Genomic DNA, 23,444 nt, shown 5'->3' on the forward strand with positions numbered 1-23,444 from the left:
TCTCGCCTGATTGGTTTGATTACATGGTGTTGAGTTTGTTGTTGTGTTGGTGTTCAGTGCGATTGGAAGAGGATTGGATACGGTTTCTGCTTTCTTCCATTTCTTCGTTTTCTTTTTCCTTGTCTCCTTGTTCACGTTATCTTTCTGTCTCCGCCTACATCTTTAACTTTTTTACTTGTTTAATTTTCCTTCTCCCTCTTCTCCTCTTCCTCCTCCTCCTCCTCCTCCTCCAATCACAACACCCAACCTACAGCTTTACCACCACCAAATACAACCCTTCTCCCTTCCTTTCCTTTCCTTGTTTGACTTTCTCTTCCCTTCCTTGTCTTTTGTCCTCTCCCTACTCTTTCCTCCTCTTCCCTTCCCTCTCTTATTCATTTCCCTCCCTTGCCATCCTTCCCTTCCTCACAATCTTCCTTCCCATCTCTCTTACCTTTTCCTCCCTTCCCTTTCTTCCATGTTTTACGCCATCCCCCCCCACCCCCCTTCCTCCGCCTCACCACCCCTCTAATCACCCCTCCCCTTGTCTCCTGCAGTATGCCAGCATGAGTGAGTCGTCCTCCACGCCCACCACGCCCTCAGGAGAACTCACGGACCCCCACGACACGCCCACGGCCGCCCACGTCACCCCTGCCGCCTCCTCTGACCCTGCCAAACATCCACAGAGCGAGGAGGTGAGGAATTACATGGTTTTCGAGACTACTTTTGTTTCCCTTAAAAGATTAGAAGAGAACACCAAGACACTTGTAATGATGATAATAACGCGCTCTGTCTTTCCTTCCCCAGCAGACCAATACCCAGGGGAGCCAGCAGGAGTCAGCGGGGGTCAGCAGCGCGGGAGAACAAGAGAGCAGCGCCGAGGAGAACAGAGACGCGCAGACGGAGGCGCAGACGAAGGAGGGTGTCGACGGCGGCGCCCCCGATGCGACGCCGAAGATATCGCAGGGCTACGTGATGGTGCCGATCCTCACGCCGTACTACGACCCCTCAGGTGAGTCACGGGGCAGGGAGGGAGGGAGAGAGGGACAGGTGGGCAGTCAGGAAGGTATAGGGAGAGAGAGAATGACAGGTGTTTAGCAGGTAAGGTATGGGGAGGGAGAGAATGACAGGTGTTTAGAAGGTAAGGTATGGGAAGGAAGAGATAGGACAGGAGCAAGGAGGGTATTTTTTTGGGGGGGAAAGAGTGACAGGTGTGTAGCAAAGAAGGTATTGGGAAGGAAGGAAGGAAGAAGAGAATAAGGAAGATATGGGAAGGGAGGAGAGGAGTGGGGAGCAAGGAAGGTTTGGAGACGAAGGGAAAGGAGTGGAGGGAAAGAAAGGTATGGATAAGGGAAGGAAGGAGTGGAAAGTAAGGTAAGTTGGGGAATAAAGGTAGAAATTTGAAAGGAAACGGGTGAAATGGAAGATATACGGATGAAAGTGAAAAAAATGTAAATCAAACACGATGATCCTAAAGAAATAACTCAATACTTAGAAAAAAAAATATCTTGACACTAATGGAAAAAGATGCATAAGACAGCCACAAAAATCAAGTAATAATAATAAAATAAAACAAATACATAATGCTAGGAAAAAAAAAACTATTCACACACACACACACACACACACACACACACACACACACACACACACACACACGCACACTAATGAGAAAATACATGAAACAGGGACAAGCATACAACTCGGACAATAATTCGTATACAAAACGACAAAAGGAAAAAAACAAAAATTAAGAAGAAACTCAAAATTAAAATTATACATGCCCTACTAAGGAAAAAAGTTATATACACGCACGCTAATGAGATGCGGCTCAGGGGACTCGCGACGCAAATGCAATTACAAACAACTAAAGGGAGTGACGCGGCGCCCAGACGACGAGCAGCGATGTTATGGCGGGGCCGTAAAAATACGTTATTACCAATTTCCCGCAACGCCGCGTGAAGGGGGGGGAGGCAGAGGGAGGGGGAAGGGAGAAGAGACAGGGAAGAAGACAGGGGATGGGAGGAGGGGAGATTATGGAAGATATGAGAAAGGGAGGGAAATATTGAACTGATTGCAGGGAATAGACTTAGAGGAAGACAGGGAAAGGGAGGTGAGAGTGAAGAAAGGAGAATGGGAGGAGAATATAAGACTGCTGGGAAGAGACAGGGATGGGACGAGTGGAGACGAGGACAGGGAATGGGAGGTGAGACAGAGGAAAGGGGAAGGGGAAGAGAGTATAAGACTGATCGCTGGGAAGAGAGTGGGAAGAAGACAAGGTAAGAGAAAAGAGATAAAGGAAGAGTGGGAAGGGAAGGGAAATATAGAAATGGTTGCAGAAGAGACGGAGAAAGACAAGGAAAGGAAGGAGAGACAGGAAGATACGATAAGGTAAGAGAAATAGAAGAACTGGACGCAGAAAAGAGACACAGAGGAACAAAAGAATGGGAGAGAGATAGAAATAGAGTAAGGGGAGGGAAATATAGAAGTGGAAGGAGGGAAGATGGAGGAAAGGAGGGAAATGAAAGAGAGACAAGATAAGGGAATGGAAGGAAAATACAAAAGTGGAAGAAGGGAAGATAGAGGAAGGTAGGGAATTAGAGGAGAGACAATGTAGGGTAAGGGGAGGAAAGGAGGGAACTGAAGGAGAGACAGAAGATAAGGGAAGGGAAGGGAAATACAGAAGTGGATAAGGGAGGATGGAGGAAGACAGGGGACTAGAGGAGAGACAGAATGTAGGGTAAGGAAAGGGAAATACAAAAATGGATGAAGGGAAAATGGAGGAAAGGAGAGAACAGATGGAGAGACAGAAGATAAGGGAAGGGAAGGGAAACATAGATCTCGATGCAGGGAAGACAGAGGATGAGAAGTTATGGAAGGGGAGACAAAGGAATTATATCAGTCATACTTTATTATACTTGACCCGGAGCATAAATCGTAACCAAAGATAAATCACCGAATCCCCCACCCCTGAAATGACCCTTTGGAAGAGTTTATAGGCGTTCAGATCCATTATTCCTCGCACTATTATGCTTTCACGCGCATTACCTTCTTCCCTTCTCATACGCGTAATTCAGATCATTCAGTTCAAACATAATCCACTCCCTTAAGTCTCTATGATCCCTTTTTAAGAGTTTATTGTGATTTGAGTCCATAGTATACTGTAATGAGTGAACTCCCTTATGATCTGCTTAATCCGAAATACCAAAATCATTATCCCTTTGTCCCTTTCATTCCCTTCTTAGTGTTTATTGCCGAGTCGATAGTTTCCAGCACTCAGACATAATATAATCCAATGCCATCTACGTAAGACAAAACACATCATGGCGCTAAAGCATCACTACTCCCTCACGTCTCTATGATTCCTTCTTAAGACTTTATTGAGACTCCGAAACACCGAAATCATATCACCTGCTTCCTTGCGTTCCTTTGATCCCCTTTTTAGTGTTTATTGCTGAGTCGATAGTTTCCTGCACTCAGACATAATATCATCCAATCCCATCTACGTAAAGCAAAACACATCATGGCGCTAAAACATCGCTAGTCCCTCACGCTTCTATGATCCCTTCTTAAGACTTTATTGAGATCCTTTGCACAGATATAACTAATTCCTGTCATGCACTTAATCGAGAACACTTGAGTCAATGGGCTTAACCATCACTGTTCCCTTACGTTCGCACGATTTTTCATTTTCTTTTAAGTGTTCATTGCTATTTAAGGCCATGATTTCCTGCACCAATATGTTTGCTTACTACCTCAAAAAACTATCGATTTATTTTGAAGAACTTATCGATATTTGAGTTTATGATTTCATGTATCGTTTTTTTTTTTGTACACTGCCTTAAAAAATTATCGATGTATTCTGAAGAGTTTATCGATATTTGAGTCAATGATTTCATGCACCATTTGTTTGTTTAATGCCTTCAAAAACTTTCAGTGTATTTATAATTTATTGATATTTGAGTCTAGAATTTCCAGAACCGTCATGTTTGTTTACCACCTCAAAAACTATCGATGCATTTTTAAGAGTTTATCGATATTTGCGTATATGATTTCATGCACCATTTTCTTTTTGTACTACACGGCTTCTAACAAGTCTCGGTTCATCATCTAGTCTGAGCCTTCTGAGCCGAGCGACGTGTGGGTGTGAGAGCGGGATTCCACGAGTCGTTCCCCCGGTCCACTGGTAGTATTTCGAGCTATATAGTGAACGTATGTAGCATTTTCCACCCACCCGTATCCTTAATCCAGGCCACATAAATCACAAACCCTAGTCCCTCAAGCTCCCGGGATCTATTTGAAAACCCGCATCATAATTATTTACGATCGGGACACAAATTGAGCTACAAAAGAGAGCCACATGCAAATAGACTCGTCATGTTTATGGAGCGATGCTGACAAACCAACGCGCGCCCTTAATAATTATAAAAGGATATCTATTAGGCGAGGGTACGTTGTGTGTGTGTGGAGGAGGGGCAGAAAGAAGGGGGAAGAGGGAGGGGGGAGGGGAAAAGGAAGGGGGAAGAGGGAGGGGGAGGGGAGAAGGAAGGGGGAAGGGGGGAAGCAAACCTGTTTATACCAGACGTGTCACAAAAAGACTGAAGTAGAAGGTGACAAAAGATTAGGAGGAGGAGGAGATCGAGAAATACTTTAATTAACACGAAGGAACATTTTGCAACCATCAATAGTCATTTGGAAAGAGAGAGAGAGAGAGAGAGAGAGAATTTTAAGATAAACAGTAGATGATTTAATTACCTTGTCATGCCGTGTAGAAAGAATTGGAAGGGAAAATAAAACTTTACGTGTATAACTTATTTTAACTAGAATGAAAAAAAAAAAGAATGACACTGAAATCACTTTTATAGGAGGCCTCGTTTGTGTACACTCTCTCTCTCTCTCTCTCTCTCTCTCTCTCTCTCTCTCTCTCTCTCTCTCTCTCTCTCTCTCTCTCTGTTTACTTTAGGCTTCCGGGACTGTTTTATCTTCTGTAAACGGAGGAAAGACTTTGTAATAACGATGAAGAAAGGACATGATATCTCTCTCTCTCTCTCTCTCTCTCTCTCTCTCTCTCTCTCTCTCTCTCTAAGCGTGTAAGCCCTGTAATATCTTCTGTTTTTGGTCCATTTATGTTTTTTTTTATATATAAAGGAACAAAGCGGGGCATATATGTGTGTGTGTGTGTGTGTGCTTTTGGCGCTGTGTGGGTGAGCGGAGAGGCGGAATGGCGACCCACATGAAGAAGAAGAGGAGGAGGAGGAGGAGGAAGAAAGGGAAGAAGAGAAAGCAGATGTGAGTAGAGAAGGAGAGGAGAGGGAAAGGAATGCAAGAGGGGAGAGGAAGGGAATGCAAGAGGGGAGAAGGAGGAAGAAGAGGAGGAGGAGGAGGAGGAGGAGGAGGAGGAGGAGGAGGGGGTAGTAATGGTCTGCTTGCATTCCTGTTTGTACGAAGCGAACTTGTATAAATTTTCAACATGTCGTATCTCTCCCTCCGTATTTCCTTTCATTCGCGTTCAAGATACATATTACTCCTCTTCCCTCCTCCCCCTCTACCATCCCTTAATATGCTCCTCCTTTTTCTTTTCTTACTCTATTCCTTCTTTTCCTCATTCCCCTTTCTCCGTTTTCTTATATTTTTCCTGCTACCCATTTCTCGTCTCCCATTCCCTCCTCTTTTTTTCTCATTCTATTCTTCCTCTTCTCCGAGTTCTCTTCTTTCACTTTGTCTTCCTCTTTTCTCCTTTTCCTTCTTCCTATTTCCTCCCCAACTTATTCCCCTCCCCTTCTTTTTCCTACACTGTTTCTCCCTTCCTCCATTGCTCTCTCTCTCTCTCTCTCTCTCTCTCTCTCTCTCTCTCTCTCTCTCTCTCTCTCTCTCTCTCTCTCTCTCTCTCTCTCTCTCTCTCTCTCTCTACGATCTTTTCCTCCTCTCTTCCTGGCGTCTCATTATTTTCCTTCTTTCCTCACCTTTTCCTAGAACCAGCTATCATCCCTGTCTCCCTGTCTCCCCCCCTTTCCTCTGTTTATCTCGCTTGCTCCCTCTTTCTCTCAGCCTTTCTCTCATCACCATCATCGCTTCTTCCTTTTCTTTTTCCCTTCATTATTCTTTCTCCCTTCTCTAGCATAATTCCTCTCTCTGTCTCATTCTTTCTCCTCTCTCTACTATCCTTCTTCCTCTGCTCTCTCATTCTTCCCCGAGTCTCTTTCATCCTTCCTTCCTCTCGTTTCCTTCTTCCCTCTTTATCATTCTTTCTCCTCCCTCAATCATTCTTTCTCCCCTCTCTTCTCTCCCTCTACTCTGACAGGCGTAACCTCCTCTGCGTGTGGCCGTGTTTGTTGTGTTCGTGTTTACTCGGTGAAAATAAAGGGGTCATATTTTTTAACATTTCGACGGTTAAGCACACATATTTGACAAGGCTTTCGTGGAAGTTTAGAGGATTTACATGGGTAGCTTTATGACCCTCACAGTAGTTTGACCTTTCCGCTGTACTATGAACCGAAAACAAACACTCATTAGAAGGATTTCTATGGGCAGCTTTATGACCCTTACAGTAGTTTGACCTTTCCGCTGTACCATGAACCGAAAACAAACACTCATTAGAAGGATTTCTATGGGCAGCTTTATGACCCTTACAGTAGTTTGACCTTTCCTCTGTACCATGAACCGAAAACAAACACTCATTAGAAGGATTTCTATGGGCAGCTTTATGACCCTTACATTAGTTTGATATTTCCTCTGTACCATGAACCGAAAACAAACACTCATTAGAAGGATTTCCATGGGCAGCTTTATGACCCTTACAGTAGTTTGACCTTTCCTCTGTACCATGAACCGAAAACAAACACTCATTAGAAGGATTTCCATGGGCAGCTTTATGACCCTTACAGTAGTTTGACCTTTCCTCTGTACCATGAACCGAAAACAAACACTCATTAGAACCCGATTTTTCTCCTTTTCGGCCGTTGGAAGTAGTCGGTGTGAGAGGTGGAAGAGTCTGAGAATACCAACTAAGGTCCCCGCCACCAGCCCTTCTGCGACGGTCCACATCTCGGCCAAACAGTGATGGACGCTTTGTGGTGACGCTGGCTGATCTAATATTAGTGTTCCCGAGTATTTGTCTCGTTGTCAGCCGTTTAAAAAGATGACTTCGTGGGCAATGCGAACGAAAGGCGGATTAGAAAACGCATGGGCAAGAGGGCGTGTTTTCGTGGGCATTGGTTCACTAGACTCGAATGTTAGTTTTTATGTTATTTGTCTCCTTATCTCCGTTGAAGATACCTTGGCGGCCACTAATAACAGCGGCAAATGTAGAAACCAAGGGGTAAGAGATGCCTGTTTATGTTAGTAATTTATGTTAAAGTTCCTAGATTATTTGTTTGGGAGGAGGAGAAGAGTCGTTTAAGATAATCTGGCGAACATTAAGAGCAAAGGATATTGCAACGCTAAGGATGAGAAGCCAGAGTGTCAGTGGACCGTTTACGTTTACTAGTCTTAAATTTTGGAGTTTCTAGATAACCTGGCGAGCATTAGGAGCGGCGGTGAGTGTGGCGGCAAGGGAGGGTCGCGAGTGGGAGCCTGCCAGTGATCGCTGCTTTACGACTCCCTCGCGACGTTCACTTTTACTCATATCGATGTGGAGATCGGCCAAACAGACCCATGCCACCCTGCACAGTGTCTCTCCCGTGTCCGTAGACCACATTTTGAGTACTACACATGCGTAAATAAACACAATGAAAAGAAATAAGTTAATTTTTCCCCGTACCAAAGGTGGACATCTGCCAAAACACTTCCTGCCGCCCACAGCGTCTCACCAGTGGCCAGTTTTTGTTTTCCTCGTCGTGGACCGCATGTTGGGTACGACAAGCGAGTAAACAAACAAGGGAGTGTACAAATAATTTATATTAGACTCCTATCAGAGGTGGAGATCTGCCACAACACTTGCTTCCCAGGAGTGTCTCGCCATAGATCACACATGAGCACTAAAAAGGATTAAGCAGATAGAATACAAGCAAATCAATTACTTTTGTCTCCCATCAGAAGTGGAGGGTGGCCAAAACGACTCCTGTCACCCACACATGGTTTCTAGTCTTTGTTTAACCCGACCCATAATCACACGCGTACTAAAATTGATTAACCAGACAGCATACAAGAAAATCATTAACCTCTCTTGCAGGTGGGACGAGGCAGAGATAGGAAGAGGCCAAAACGACACTTGTCACCCCATATGGTTTCTAGTCTGTGTTTAACCCGGGGCCGAGCCATAGATCACATGAGTACTAAAAATGATTAACCAGACAGAATACAAGAAAATCATTAACCTTTCTTGCAGGTGGGACGAGGCAGAGATAGGAAGAGGCCAAAACGACACTTGTCACCCCCAATGGTTTCTAGTCTTTGTTAAACCCCGAGCCATAGATCACACTGAGTACTAAAAATGATTAACCAGACAGAATACAAGAAAATCATTCTACTTTGTCTCGCATCAGAGGTGGAACGAAGCCAGAAAGACACTTGCCACCACGCACGTTTTCCAGTCTCTCATAAACCACGTGTGAGCATTATAAATCACGAAGATAGAAGACCTTAGAGTGATGTGTAGGTAAGGATGATGTTCCTGCGGCCAGATCCTGCGTTGAAATACCCAAACCCACATACGTGTAATATAGATGATTAGAATAAAGGCTGTAAGAGAGGAATAAGCTAATGGAACGTTCCTACACACTACACGCTACTATATACCAGTGGATGGGATATGTAGGCAAGCCCCCCTCCCCCCTTCAAACATAAAAAAAACTCATCCCGCGGAGTGAACACGTGAATAGAACAATAAAGCGTCGGAAAAACATATCCTCTCGACGCTGAAAAGTCTGACGTCACAAAAAAAATGCGTCAGAGGTGGCAAAAGGCGAGGGAATGAATACGAAATAAAATAAAGAAAAAATGAAAAATGGAAAATGGATGTAAATGAAATGATGGAGAGATAGGGTGATATAAGGGTTCAGAGAGAGAGAGAGAGAGAGATCCAATAACTGATAGCGTGGGGCTGCGTCGGCGCCTCTCTAATGCACTCGGATCCCTTTCAGTTACTTCCAACCCTTTTTAGACTGTTTTCCACCTCTTCGCTGCCCTTTTCAGAACTCCAATCTAGTCCCTTTTCAGCCCATACGAAGCTTCCTCTCTGTTCATCCGTTTTCAGTCCCCTACAATCAATTTTAAGCCCCCTCAGCGCATTTCAGCCCCTTATCGTCATCATGTCCTCTCTAAGCCCATTTCAGTCCCTCTTAGCCCCTTATTACTCATTTATTATTATCTATTTACGATATTCTTTACTTAATTCTATATTGATTAACCCTCATTACTCCTTTCATTCCCTTTCTACCCCCTCTACTTCCCCTTCAGTATCTCTTTCAACCCTTAATCGCCCTTTGAGTCCCTTTTTTACCTTTTAACCACCCATTCAGTCTTTTTCTAGCCCCTCTACTTCCCCTTCAGTATCTCTTTCAGCTCTTAATCGCCCTTTGAGTCCCTTTTTTACCTTTTAACCACCCATTCAGTCCCTTCTCAGACCTCTAAATTACCTAACCAGTCCCTCTTTAGCATCTGTTCCGCCTCAGTAGTTTCTCATTAGCCCCTAACCGCCCTTTGAATCATTAATTATCTTCTAACCACCCTTTCAGTCCCTTCTCAGCCCTCTAAATTACCTAACCAGTCCCTATTTAGCATCTGTTCCTCCTCTGTAGTTTATATCAGCCCCCAACCGCTCCTTTTAGTCCCTGGTCTTCCTTCTCTAGTTTCGTTTCAACCCCAATCCACTCTTTTCGTCCCCTCTCACCTCTCTGTCCCCTCCCAGCTCTCAATGCCCCTTCGTTGTCTCTCCTCAGTCCCTTGCGTCCACCTGCTTCCCCTCTGCGGCCGGGGAGGGGAAGCAGGTCATCCCTCACCCGTTTTTTTTAATTGCTTACCATCAGCTGTCACTTTTTTTTTCGAAGGCCTATTTATCTTTATAGCCCCTCCCCTCCCCCGTCTCTCTCTCTCCGCACCTAAATCTCTCCCGCAGCGTTGCCAAATTATCGTACTTATCGCATTTCATTGTCGTAGTTTCTGACCGATAACTCTAGCAAAAAGAACGAAAAACAATCTATATTTAACCGCTTTAACGATAACTTTAATTTTCTATCGTTATTTGTGTGGTTACGACAATCTTGGAGCCTAAAAATGATAAATGTAATGTTTATAGTGCGACAATTTGGCAACGCTGCTCTCCCGTGTTCCCATTTTTCGTGGTTGGAAAGATGACAAGGGCGGACTCGTATATTTACCCGGAGGCGCATTCATATCCCCCTGTCGCCCGCCGCTTCGTCCGTCATGCGCACCGAGCCTCATGTTATTATACGAGGCTGTTATCTTCCCGCGGCCATGGAAGCGAAGACCCCCGGTAAATGTTTCACTCATAAGATGCTGGATTTGTGGAGGGTAATGTAGTTTTCTTGACGAGAGGGGGAGCAGGGGGGGGGACTTCCTTAGATGATAAATGAGTGCATGTTGTATCTCGTTTTGATCCAGAGAGAAAACGAATGTAGAAATAAGTAATGTTTGTATAATGCAGTTTGCTTTAGAAGAGGCGGAAGGCGGGGGACTGTCTAGAAGATAAACGAGTACTTGCCATGATTTTTTTGTTTGATCCGGAGAAAACGAACGCAGGAATAAGAAAATAAAAAAAAATGTGTTATGCAGTTTCCTTATGGAGATGGAAAAAGGAGGGGAGAGTTGCCTGTATGATAAACGAGTGCTTGTTGTCTCGTTTTGCTCCACTGAGAACACAAACGTAGAAATAATTAATGATCTTTGTGTAATGCAGTTCTTTACGAGAAGGGGGAGCTGGGACCTTGCTTATAAGTCAGACGAGTGCTTATTATATCATTCGGTTTGTTAAAGAACACGAGCGTAAAAAATCTTTCATGAGAACGTCTAATACTCATGACGTAAGGGATCCACTGATAACACTAAGAGGGAAAAAAGGGGGAAATATTATTGAAACAAGACATTTATATTACTCTAAATCTCCTCTCTGACGCTACAACACAAGCTAGAAATAAATGTAAAGTCACCACAGGTCGTTTGAACATTAACATAGTGCGCCCATAAATCCAGTTCCCGACGCACCGCTCCGCATGCAACGCGAGCCGGAGGAAATAACTCGTCACCGCGGCGGGCGACTCAGGTGCTGCTTTACCTAATTGTCGTACTTGTCTCTTATGTTTTCCGATTTCCGACCCAAAAACTGTCTCCTCCACTCCAATAACTATATTTATTTATAGTTACCGTTGAAAGGTTTAATTATTAGTGTCTTTTTGCTAGAGTTAAGTGTCTAAAAACGGTAAAAATACAATGGTGGATACGATAATCTGGCAACGCTGCTCAAGTGTTCGGGAGGTGTGTGCATGTGAAGGCTAAGCAGGAAATACGACTTGTGCACACCTGGCAATATTAATTAGTGCTCGGCTTGTTGCGAAAACCTTCAGAACACTTGGCGGGGCGGCAAGCAATTTGTTTTATGTCGTGTTTATTTATGCTTATACACTCATTGATGAATCGTTTTCCCTCCACTTATATAATCTGCTATATATTCTCGTCCTCTTTATCCTTCTCTCTCATAGATTTCACTTTCATTTGCTCTTAATCGGCATCTCAGGTGTTTGGGAGTTGCTGAACAGGTAGATTATAGTTTCCGCACTCCTCCCTCATTACCTGTTTCACTTCTTGTAATAATAACATGAGTACGGTGCATATGTGTACAATTGAAAGTACCGATTGAAGATAAATTTATAAACACCTATTTCGAATGTATTTTTTAGATGGTTAAGATAAATGATAAAATGAATCAGAGAAGCTGAATATGAATAATTGCGGGCTAGTGTGTGTGTGTGTGTGTGTGTGTGTGTGTGTGTGTGTGTGTGTGTGTGTGTGTGTGTGTGTGTGTGTACCCAGATGCATAAAATTGTCGAGCTTAATAAATATATTTGGGGAGAATTTTGCCGTTGGTTTTCCCACAGGTATAATTAGTGAGAGCAGAGGTGTAGCAACAGGAAAAAGGTGTGCGGGAGTATCGTATCCCTAATGAGCTTAAAAGGATGAGTGTTGTACGCGTGTGAAAATAATGTCAAAAGTATATTGTGTTACTCGGTGGTTAGGTACTTATTCATTATGGTTAGTTGATTAGTCAGTCACAATAGTTGATTAGTGTGTTATACGAATGTTGAAATATTGTCGAACGTGTAAATTTAAGTTCGGTAGAGTTTCTTGTACATTTCGCTAGTTATATGGTCAGGCACACGGTTTAGTTAGTTAGTTAGTTAGTTTGGGGCCAGTGATGAGCGGGCGTCCCTTCTCCCCCTTTTTTGTGGGTGTTTGAAGTGTTTCCTTTACTGTAAAAAGAAAAAATGGTTATATATTTACCTTGCCTAATTTTTTTTTTTTTTTCGCTAATGCAATGATTGTGAATAAATAGTATTGTGAGTTCAAAGGAATGAGTAAAGTTCGGTTGGAGAAAATGCTCTTACATATATATTTCAGTCTCTCTCTCTCTCTCTCTCTCTCTCTCTCTCTCTCTCTCTCTCTCTCTTTGCGGTATAAATGTGATCGTGAAAGCCAATTGCCCGTAACAAAGTGTCAACCGAATCAAAAATACCCTCGCCACCTAAAGCTCTAGCGGCATAAATTCACCAGTTTTAAAGCAAGCAAATACACTTCGTCGTCAGTGGCACATTACCGTTCCTTTCATTCCCTTCCTCCCTCTCCCTCTTTCCCACCGCCGCTACTCCCCTTGTCTCTCCATCCCCCTGTCCCCCCCCCCCCCACACACACACATTTATGGTGAGGGAGTCCCATGAACCGGCAGAAACGTGAACTGTATAGAGCCAGGCTGATGCGAGGCTAAAGTAGACTCTCCTATCGAACTCAACACATCGTAGTACTTCAATCACATACATGCATACGTACATACACAGTCGTTCATTCCTTTATTATATCAAATATAGAAAAAGAGATAGATAGATATGTTGAAATGTATTGTCACGTCCAGCCTTGCATATAGACGCTTGTTTTTATGCTTTATCAAACATACACTTACCCAAGATCAAAATAACTTACTTTGATCTTGCACATACCGATATTCGATTAAGAGAAAGTTACATACGAAGGTGAATACAGATTAACCTATTTTTCACTCATATGACCCATACATACATACATACACATGCATACACATTCTTCTCCATGGACAAAAAGTTACTCATACATCAAAAAAAAGTTGAAACATTAACAAAATATACTCTAATAAAGTTTACTCATACAATCAAACACGAGAAAAAAAAGGTATACAAAAAAGTTAGTAAAGGTCACTGCCATGCACTCATACGCGCAGGGAGAGATGAATCACACAAAATATACACGAAAATGAATAAAGGTTCCTCCCATTCACGAGGAGGAGCTCAAGGCAACACTCCCTCAAGACAACACTCACGCCCTCTGTCGCCCGGCGTGGCAACAAAGAGGGCAACCCGCACTCTAGAGGTCGTTGTCACTACTTCGCTTTCTAAAACTTCCCCACCGCTTCAGCTTCCCCTACCACCCTCTCTCTTGCCCTAACCCTAACCTACGCACCCCTTCCCTTCCCTCACCATTCACCCTCTCCCTTCTTCCCACCTAAACCCTCCCTTATCCTGCCTTATCCATCCTATCGTCTCCATACCTGTCCTTATCTCCACCAGCAAGAGCGTCCCTGTCCGCCTGCCCACCCGCCTCCATACATTCCGCCCTCCACAACGCCTCCGTAACTTACCCTCCCGCCCCTTGCGTCACCTCCCCCGAGTCACCCCACCAGCTGAACCGCCTCACTCTCCCGCCGGGTTGATGTTTACTGTATACTTTTTGCCCCAAAGAATCGGTGTTCCAATATAGCCGAGGCCGTAAGGGTTAGCGAGCGAGTGAATGAGCGGCGGGAACCTAATACGTGTAGCTATTTTTCCCTCTCCTGCTCGCCCTTACTCGTCGTTAGTTCTGTTGTATGTTCTGTATTCGTTGTATTGGACGCTGGTTACTCTGCACTCACTACCTCTCCTTGCCCAGTTGACCAATTAGATTATATTTTCTTAATATTTGTTGTAGTTGTAGTTAAGCACATCTCGTAAAGTGGCCTATTGGATGGCAACTGCTTGTTACGCTCCACTCCTACCCTTGTCCAGTTAACCGATTTCAACTATTTTTTCCTTAATGCTTGTGGCTTTTTTTCCACACCTTGTAATGCTGGATGCTGGTTACTCTCCTGTCTTCAGTTAACATCTAAATATACTTATTGTGCAGTTAGCCAATCGAATTATTTTCCGGGCTGATATAACCAATTAAAATCACTTATCTGACTCAGTGCAAAGAAAAATGCGTGCTATTTGCGTAGAAAGACTCAGTTAACCATTAATATTTCTTTTCTTTGTTCATTTTTCCAATCAAATCCGCTTTTCTCCTCAAATTGCTGTGATTGTCTGGGCAGGCGAGCACATGACGAAGTGTTCCGTTTTCTTTACACACCGAAACACCTGGGCTCGCGTTCTTAGGTACTTTCGGTTCTCACAACAGATGTTTCCAAAGACCACAAAACCGACAAGTCAAGGTCTAGAGTGTTTTTCACATTCTTGGTGTAGAGGCCTTGTCAAACTACCACTCGGCTCATAAAGCTACCCATGGAAATACCCACAACAACCGCTACGAGATCCTTATCAAATGGGGGGGTGTAAGCCCAAAAATGTTTGAGAATATAGGCCTGTAAAACACCTGTGCGGGATGCGCAACGCGTTCACCTGCGTAGCTCCTTTCTGTCTCGGGGGCGCGCGATGATCACAAGGCAAGGGAGATAATGCCGACGACGCCTGGAGCCATTATGTCCGCTTAATACCATGCATCATTCACCCAACCAAGGCAGGAGTTACTGTACCAGCCTCGGGTCACTGATTATACACCTAAGCCGCTTTTTGAGGCTCACTATTTACTCTCATCACGAAATAAAGGAAGGTTATCATGTGGTGTGCTACGATATGGTCCCAACGAGCATGGATGATAACTGCGTGGGAGGAAAATAATGGAGTTTGCGCTCAAGGTTCATGGAAGGAGAGGAAAACCGAAGAGAAGATGGTAGGATTATATAGAAAACGATCTGAGAATGGAAGGAAAATAATGGAGACGAAATTTATTGTCGCAAGAAGTGAAGAAGGAAAGCGAAGTATAAATATGACAATAGAAATAAAAAATACTTCAGAAAATTAGTTCAAAATATATACATACAATACCGAATAAAAAGAAATATATAAGTAAGCAAAGAGATAAATACATAAATAAAGGAACCAAAAAGAAACGTAAAAAGTTAAAAGGTACAGATAACAATAGCAGTAATAATAACTCTCTCTCGGAAGCCTGATTCGAGCGCTGCCCAGAGACGAACGAACGCGTAAATCACCGCATGAAAACATCACTCAGGAGCTTACTTCTTGATGGATGCGTCGCGCGGCACAATCACAGCGATGACGGGCGAGGGGGCACAAGAAAGCGTGAGTCAGGACCTAAAGACACGACCCCCAACTGTACCGCGTGTTAGGCAAGACACAGTAACAGGGAACGAATATCCTACGTACTCTGATAAGGCAAGGAAGACAATGAGGAAGTTAAGTAGTAATAGAAGTAGCAGCAGTAGTTGGAAGACGAGAACAAGGACGAGGAGTAGTAATAGGAGGCGAAGGAGAACGAGGAGGAAGTATGTAAAAAGGAGGAAAACATCGACAGGTACATAGATTCAACACAAACACAACACTCACCAGACTCAGATCCTCCTGGACACGTCACAGTTCGCACGCTTCAAGGACGGACACTTCACAATTTAATCTCTTCTCGCCCCGAGGCATCCTGTGAGGTGGTAAGCCTTCGTGAGTTCCTTCGCGGCTAACACTATGCAACGAGTAACTTATGACAGGAAACGGAGATTGATAGTCATGTATCTCAGTGATATTGCGCTTCAAGATTCGCTTTAGTGCAGGAATAACACGATCAGGTGAGGTTTAGTAAGATACAAAAGCGACAACTTTGCATTACACGGATAACGAGTAACTTTTGACTGAGAGAAAACAGAGGGTGATAGTCCTGTCCCTCTGTGGCACTGGGTTTCAAAATTCGCTTTAGTATAACACGATCAGGTGAGGCTTAGTGAGAGATTTACGTTACATTACACGGATAACGAGTAACTTTTGACTGAGAGGAAACATAGACGGTGAGTCATGTCCCTCTGGCATTGCGTTTCAAAGTTAGCTTTAGTATAGGTATAACACTATCAGGTGAGGCTTAACGAGATATTTACATTGCATTACACGAATAACGAGGTGCTTTTGACAGCGGAAACAAACGGTTGACAGTCGCCGAGTCACTTGTCTTTGAGTTTTGACGCTACAAGATTCACTTCAGCACAGGTATGGCACAATCAGGTGAAATTAAGACACGGAGGTGGTCAACGCTACTCTACACGGCTACGGAGTGACCGACTGACCAGTGGCTGAGCGGAAGGAAGAAGTTTGTATCTCGTGCTTCATCGCTTTGGGGATTCAAGATTCACTTCAGTTACACTTGTGCGGCTAATGGATGAGGTTAAGAGGGGTACTCAAGTGGTTCATGTTGTAGAACCTTAATGTTAGTTATGGTCTTTATTGATTGTGATGCAATATAACAGCTTTGCACCTTTTCTCAACGTTAAATGTATCTTTAAGCTGAATGTATGTTATTTGTTGATTCGAGTTTGTGAAGCGGCTACCGACAGCGTTCGAATCAGCCGTATCGAAACTTCTACTAAACTTTTAACTTCATAGCATTTTTTTTTCTGGTAGACGATAAAACTGATGCTTGTTTTTCTCTAGTAATTCATTGAGGTTTAGACCACGGTAGCTAATATTGGGATGCCAGTTTAACTCTACACGTATAGCCTACAGTCACCTCAGCTGGTTCATGGTCTCGTTCAACCCGTGTTCGAAACCCCTGTCTGGAAGAGTGACAAGTTATCCAGGGTTATTATTAATAGGTTTCTTTTCTATGGTTGTTTCTACTTGAGGGAGTGTCTGCAGAATAAAAAAAATGTAGTGAAGGCGAAAACGAAACTCGGTATTATGGGTAAAATATAGTCGTAGGGAGTAATGTGAAAAATATGTATACGTAAGGTTATATTTGAAAGAGAGAGTTTGGGTGGGGCCTCCTAAGGCAAGGTAGATGAGCGTTACATGTTTCTATATTTACTCGTGTTACGGGAGGGAAGGAACGAGGTTGGGAGAGGAGGAAAGAAAGGCAAGAGTAGGCCTGCCCACGACGACACAGCCATGACTGGTATGCGTTGCTGTGCCCCTTAACGTTCATTACGCTCAGAAACAATAATTCACTTTCAGTAATGAATCCCGAGTGTCCCACAGCGTCCCTGAGTTGAGGCGGCGTGAGGCGGAGGCGTGAGGGAGGGGCCGCGGGCATGCGTGATGAAGGCGGCTCCCAACTTTGCCTCCCAGGATTTACGCCTCAAAAATTGTAATCTCGACAGTCGATAACCGTAGCGGCGTGGCACGGCCCCTTGCCGTCGCTCAGAGTTGCTCGTGAAGCTGGCCGCTGCTGACATGTTCATGTATGGTCCATCGTTGCCGCCAGGACTTGCGTCTTGATAGTATCTCCACCGCAATCGATAATTCAGGCACCGTGGCAGTGTGGCAAGGCGCCTTTCCTTTGTTCAAGGTTACTTTTTCAGCTGATTGACATTGACACGTGATTTACGGGTGTGACAGGCGCGTGTGTTGCAAGCGTCCGCACACCCACGGTCCCACGGCCCCTGGGACTGCCCCTCGCCACGCCCCGACAACCAGGGGCCATCAGCAGCCTCCGGCGTGGCCGTCGAGGGCAGCACTTGCCGCGACCTTCATGGCAACAGCTATTTTAACGCTGTGACCAACTTACCCCTGCCAGCCCAATACTCTGCGTTACGTGGGGACGCCTTCCACACATGAATGAACGCCTTGGACAGGTCTTGAGAATGTCGTAAATATACATGCAATAAAATAAATGAGTCACCACATTGTCTGAGGGAGGGGCGGGGCAGGGTGGGGCTGAGGGGGGCGGGCAGGGTAGTGTCACGGGGTCTAAGCAGGGGACGCGTGACGCCGTGGGTTACGGTGGGTAGTAAAGGGAAGTTGGTGCTGGGATCAAGGAGAACGACAGGTTAATAACTTAATGGATTGCTTGTTACGATACGTCCGAGATGCAGCACCATTTCCTGCTGACGTAACGCCTTTTCCTGCCAGGCCTGGCTGTCCTTACACGCCCAGTGCGCAGTTGTGTTAGGCTGCATCTAGACTGCATACTTACGTGCTGCCGTTGTGTTACCCTAATTTTGTAAGCAGGGTTGTCAAGTGCTGCACTACGGGTAGATGTTATCAAGGTCACGTTTCTTTCAGTGTTGTATGGCTACCCGGTGGTCGTGGCCAACCAGCAGCAACAAGTTGTAGTGCCCCCCCAGCAGCATCCGCAGCCGTCGCCGCCGCCACAGCAGCACCACAACTACAGCAAGAAGAAAAAGAAAAAATACCAGCGGCGCCGCCCCGCGGACGCCCCGCCTGCTGTAAGACCGATGCTCAATGGTCACATGTGGCCTTTTCTGTGTGATACTATGAACACCCTTCCCTATATTTGAGGAACACTTTAATGTAGTAATCCCAATAATAATGATGATAAAAGAGTAATAGGAAGCAAATCAGTCTTGCAAAATTTCATTACATTGTACCTTAATACACCCAGATACTAATCTAATGTCAACTTTCTTTATGAAATGGGGAGCTTCTGCCGCCCATTGTTAGCTGTCACCTGCCAATCTGACTTTGACTCCTCATCTTGCAGGCGACATACCTGGACCCACAGCTGTACACGGGGGAGCCCTTCGTAGCAACGCCTGGCGGCTATGTGGTGCCCCTGGAAGCTGCCGCCTCTGTGTGCCACATTCATGGCATCCAGTATGTGACACCTGCATACCACCAACGCCTGCCTGACGAGGGCTTTGTCTCCCTGCAGCACTCCCCTTACCTGCCTGATGTGGCTGCTGAGCCCCCCACCGCAGAGGTTCAGGCGCCCGAAGGGACCAATAGTCAGTCAGACGCTGCCAGGACTGTCTTCAGCGACCTCCAGGACACTGAGCGACAGCAGATTCAGGAAATACTTCAGGAACACGCCAAAGTGGGCAAGACAGACTCCACTGAGTCCTCAGACTCAGGAGTGTCAGAGTCTGAGGAGGCCGCAGCCACCGAGGCATCTTCTGATGAGCTAGATGCCTGCCATAACACCTTAGCCACACAGACCACGACTGAGGCGGGGGACGACCCTGACCCTGCCAGGGACACTGCCACCCCAACACTACAGTGCCACGAAGAGGAGGAGAAAGAGGAGGTGCCATCTGTCCCCAAGGCTGAAGACACCCCAGAACCATCCATCCAACACAACGCTGTGACAACCGAGCTATGCAGTGCTTCCGTACAAGCCGATGTTGACCTCTTTGTTGCGAAGGAGTCACAAGCCTGCCAAACAGAGCCACCGGTATCTGAGGACCAAACGCAGTGTGAAGAAGTAGAACTAGCAGAGGAGCACAGTGAAAGCTTAGACCAGGGGCAGGAAGTCACATGCAGTGAAAACACTAGTGAAGACACTTCAGAACCCATCACTGCAGACACAGAGAGCAGAGATCATCAAACACAAGAGGTGCCAGCCACCCTCACTTCTGTTGCTGAGGAGAAAGAAGACATCATCATCGAGGAATGTAATGGCAACACACCAGCAGCAGAAGTGAATGAAGAAGACAAAAGCTACGAGCTAGAGATTGTAGGTGAATGTGAGGCCAGTGCTACAAGTGAGGTTGAAGCCAGTGGTGTCAGTGAGTGTGAAGTCAGTGGTGTAAATGAATGTGAAGCTGTTGTAGTTGAGTTTTCAGCCGAGACGGCCATCAAGGAAGGTGACATAAACACACTTGCTCAAGAGGCTGAGGAGACCCTCGTCGATACTTCAGTTGTAGACGCAGCTGTTGATAATCAAAACTTTTTATCTCCTCCAGACATAAATGGTGAAAGTTACAATGAACTAACTCCAAGTCCTTCCAATGAAAGCTTCGATTCTTCAAGCACTCTCGCTGAAAATGTATCTTGCCAGAGTGAAGGTGTCGTATTAGAAGAAAATGCTGATACACACACAAATTTTAACAGTGAGATAAATGACATTGAGGAAATTAATTTATGTAAGGAAAACTATGATGCAAGAGATGATAATATAACAAGAGGAAGGATAAAGGACCTAAAAGTAACAGAAGCTGTAACAAGGTGGATCAGGGAAGTCACTCCAGAGAAAGCATTTACACTCTCTGAGGAGATTCAGTCTCGCTTGCTTGCAGATAAAGAGTCTGTCGGGGAAATGGACACCGAGGACGAATACATTGAGGATGAAATCACTGCCGACACAAAACCCATCACTGTTCTGGAGTCAAAAAACGTGAAAGGCAACCCTTTCGTTGCACCATCCAGTGAATTCCCAGTCATGGGGGTGGATGGCTGCAGCAAAAGGGTTGCGTTGATGAACAAGTTCCGCGGAACTACTCCTGATACTTTTGATGACTATGATGGCTCTAGCACCATCAGCAACCTTAGTGTAGGTCACTTGTACTCAGAGGCATCAAGCTGCCTTGCCTCTGCCAACCAAAGCTTTGATGAAGAAGCAGAAAAATATGCAGAAAACCCAGAGATGTATGACCCTTCTGCATATGCCAAGTATTACCAGTTAGGTATAGATGTGGATGAGATTACACCCACTGCAACACCCCCTCTGGTAGGGAGGGGCTCTTGTGGAGCCACACCTCTTGGTCTCATTGACAGTGAGACTATTAGTGAATGTGGGTCAGAAGAAATAGATTCTGTGCCCCACAAGTATGATGTGACTCAGCAGTACACAGAAACATCTCCTTTGTCCCTGGCGACAGAGATCCTTAAGGCAGAGAAGGTAATAAACAACATGACCCACATAGCTGGAGACAAAGACTCCCTGGCAGCCGCCAAGCAAAAGTATGGCAATCCAGATTTGTATTTGAAGCACTACGATGCAATCTCACGCAGTGAAGTGAGTGACAGCGGAGTGCAATCAGAGGACAGCAGCGACGAGACGGAGGGACGTAGCATCGTCAGCAGCAGCGGTGTTGGGTCATCACTGGCCTCCACCCCAGCAGTGTCGCCTGCCCACCACCTCACAGGCAGGCCGCCTCTCCAGCCACACCCTCTGAAGAATTTGTCTGTTGGAGAAGGTCCAGTACCCTGCAAGACAGTGTGCTGTGCTGTCATGTGAGCATGCCACCCATGTAAAATGGGTTTTGCTCCTCTTTGTTAACCCTGTGGCGTGGAAGGCAGGCAAAGGGGGCATCTCCCTCTGCCCCCGCCCGCTCGTGCCTTACAGGGAGACTTCTGGGTGGGGGACTGCCCAGACACCAAGGGTACAACGCTTACACTGCTGTGAACGGTGGCCTCAGCGGCCACATGCTCACCTGTTATTTTTAAAGTTTGGCTGATATAAAAATAATTCAGTCAGTATGTGTGTATGTTGGATGCAGTATGAGTAGTGAGTCAGAGCAGGTTGCTGTAGGATAGTGTCCTTGAATTCCTCAAGAACTGTGCTTTTGGTGCTAAGGTCAATGAGCCCAAAAAGGCACATGGCCTCACTTGGGCTGCACTGCATTGATATCTTGGGCCTTGCAAGGTCTCTCCCACCCACATAGAAGCTTATGCATCTTTACCAGGTGTAGGAGGCTCCACGTCTTAGTGGGTAGTTGTTGCCCTGTCAGGCTTGGGGATCAAAGTCCAACAAAGTCACATCACCCAGAGTTGCTTCATTCTCATGCAATGTCATTGTGATAGGCATAGTAAACCCTATAGATAGCTGTTATTTATTTTTAGACACGTGATGTTTTAGTCTTAATGTAGAGATGTTATACCCTTGTGCATTTACATGTCATTTGGGTAGTGTTTATGATAGGTAGCAATGCTGGCTGCAGAGAGGAGCATAGGTGGGCCCGGTGCCTCATAGGGTAGCCAGGGCTGGAGAGCACACCTCCATTAAATTGCATTACTTGATTGGAAGTCGGACAATCTCCATTTTCTGTAAACTGACATGAAAACAATTGGCACGTGACACTTTGATGCCAGTTTTCTTTGAAGGTAAAATCTGCTGTGTGTTTTCCAGGCTTGAATACTTAGTATCCTACAATTTTGTTGAAAAAGCTGTATGTTGTAGAGACAGCTCTCCTCATTACTAGGTAGATGCCTCTTTTGTTGCAACTGTTGGATGTCAATGGAGACTCATTGCTGCATCAATCTGATTTGCATAGTACAGCGCATAGTTGGTAAATGCATGTCATTTCATCTGTTACAGTTATGATTTTAAGGGTAATGCTGCAACTAATGTTCTCCCACCAAATATAGAAAAGATGAAAATGCTTGATTGTTACACATCGAACTGTAAGAAATGGTTGTTCTTGGATGATACAGAGAGTTTGAGTTGTTGTTTGTTATAGCTTATATACAATGGAACTGAAGTTCACCTATTTTTGCTGATGCCTGTTTCAAGGTTTTTACCTCTTGTTGTATAATGAAAGATTTGCTGACCAATGCACTCTCTTTTGCATATCTTCAGCCTTTGTGAGCAATGGATCATGATCCTAATGCCTCTGTGACTTAAAAAGACTGTGGCAGCTTAACTGAAGTACCTTGGCTGTGTTAAAAATGTTATTTCATAATTACAGATAATAATTTCTATTATTTTCAAATATAATTCAGAGACCAACAATATCACTTTCAATTTCCACTGTTGCCATATTCCATAGTAAAGACTGGCTGCACCCTATATGGTTAAATGCCAAGGCTGTTGGATTGTTGTTTTCTTTTTTGTAAATATAGAATCAATAAAATTTGTTGTAATTAAACTCTTTTCATTAGCCTACTACAGGTGTGCATTTTCCTGACAATGGAGACTCATTGCTGCATCAATCTGATTTGCATAGGACAGCACATAGTTGCTAAATGAATGTCATTTCATCTGTTATAGTTATGATTTTAAGGGTAATGCTGCAACTAGTGTCCCCCCACCAGCAGCCTCACACCAACACAAACTTTCAGGTAACTGGATTTTATAGGTAAGAAGCTACTGTCTGGCTTCCATTCAGGGCACAGACGCAGCTAGGGGAAAACGCAGCACTCCTGAGGCAGCATCCACTTTAGCAAGGCAGTACCACGATGTACCTGACTATGGCTTTAATATTTGACTGTGGATGAAAAATATCAAGAAATAGAAATCTTACATGGATGAACCTGCAGAAGACGGATGCAAAACCT

The 23,444-nt window shown here is 44.8% G+C and overlaps 1 protein-coding gene across 2 annotated transcripts in view; it reads left to right on the forward strand.

Annotated features, from left to right (window-relative positions):
* LOC127000370 (uncharacterized) overlaps positions 1-23,035 on the forward strand; it is a 43,941-nt gene extending 20,906 nt beyond the window's left edge. Inside the window, exons 6-9 of one of the 2 annotated variants that reach the window (XM_050864029.1) lie at positions 537-674; positions 787-991; positions 18,492-18,655; positions 18,931-23,035. In XM_050864029.1, coding sequence (XP_050719986.1) covers positions 537-674; positions 787-991; positions 18,492-18,655; positions 18,931-21,405 — 2,982 coding nt within the window. In that variant the 3' untranslated portion in view covers positions 21,406-23,035. The remainder of the gene's footprint in view (positions 1-536; positions 675-786; positions 992-18,491; positions 18,656-18,930) is intronic. The other variant, XM_050864030.1, reaches the window with a different exon arrangement.
* The last annotated feature ends 409 nt before the right edge of the window (positions 23,036-23,444 follow it).

Source organism: Eriocheir sinensis, chromosome 18, assembly GCF_024679095.1.
Source record: "Eriocheir sinensis breed Jianghai 21 chromosome 18, ASM2467909v1, whole genome shotgun sequence".
NCBI lineage: Eukaryota > Metazoa > Arthropoda > Malacostraca > Decapoda > Varunidae > Eriocheir > Eriocheir sinensis.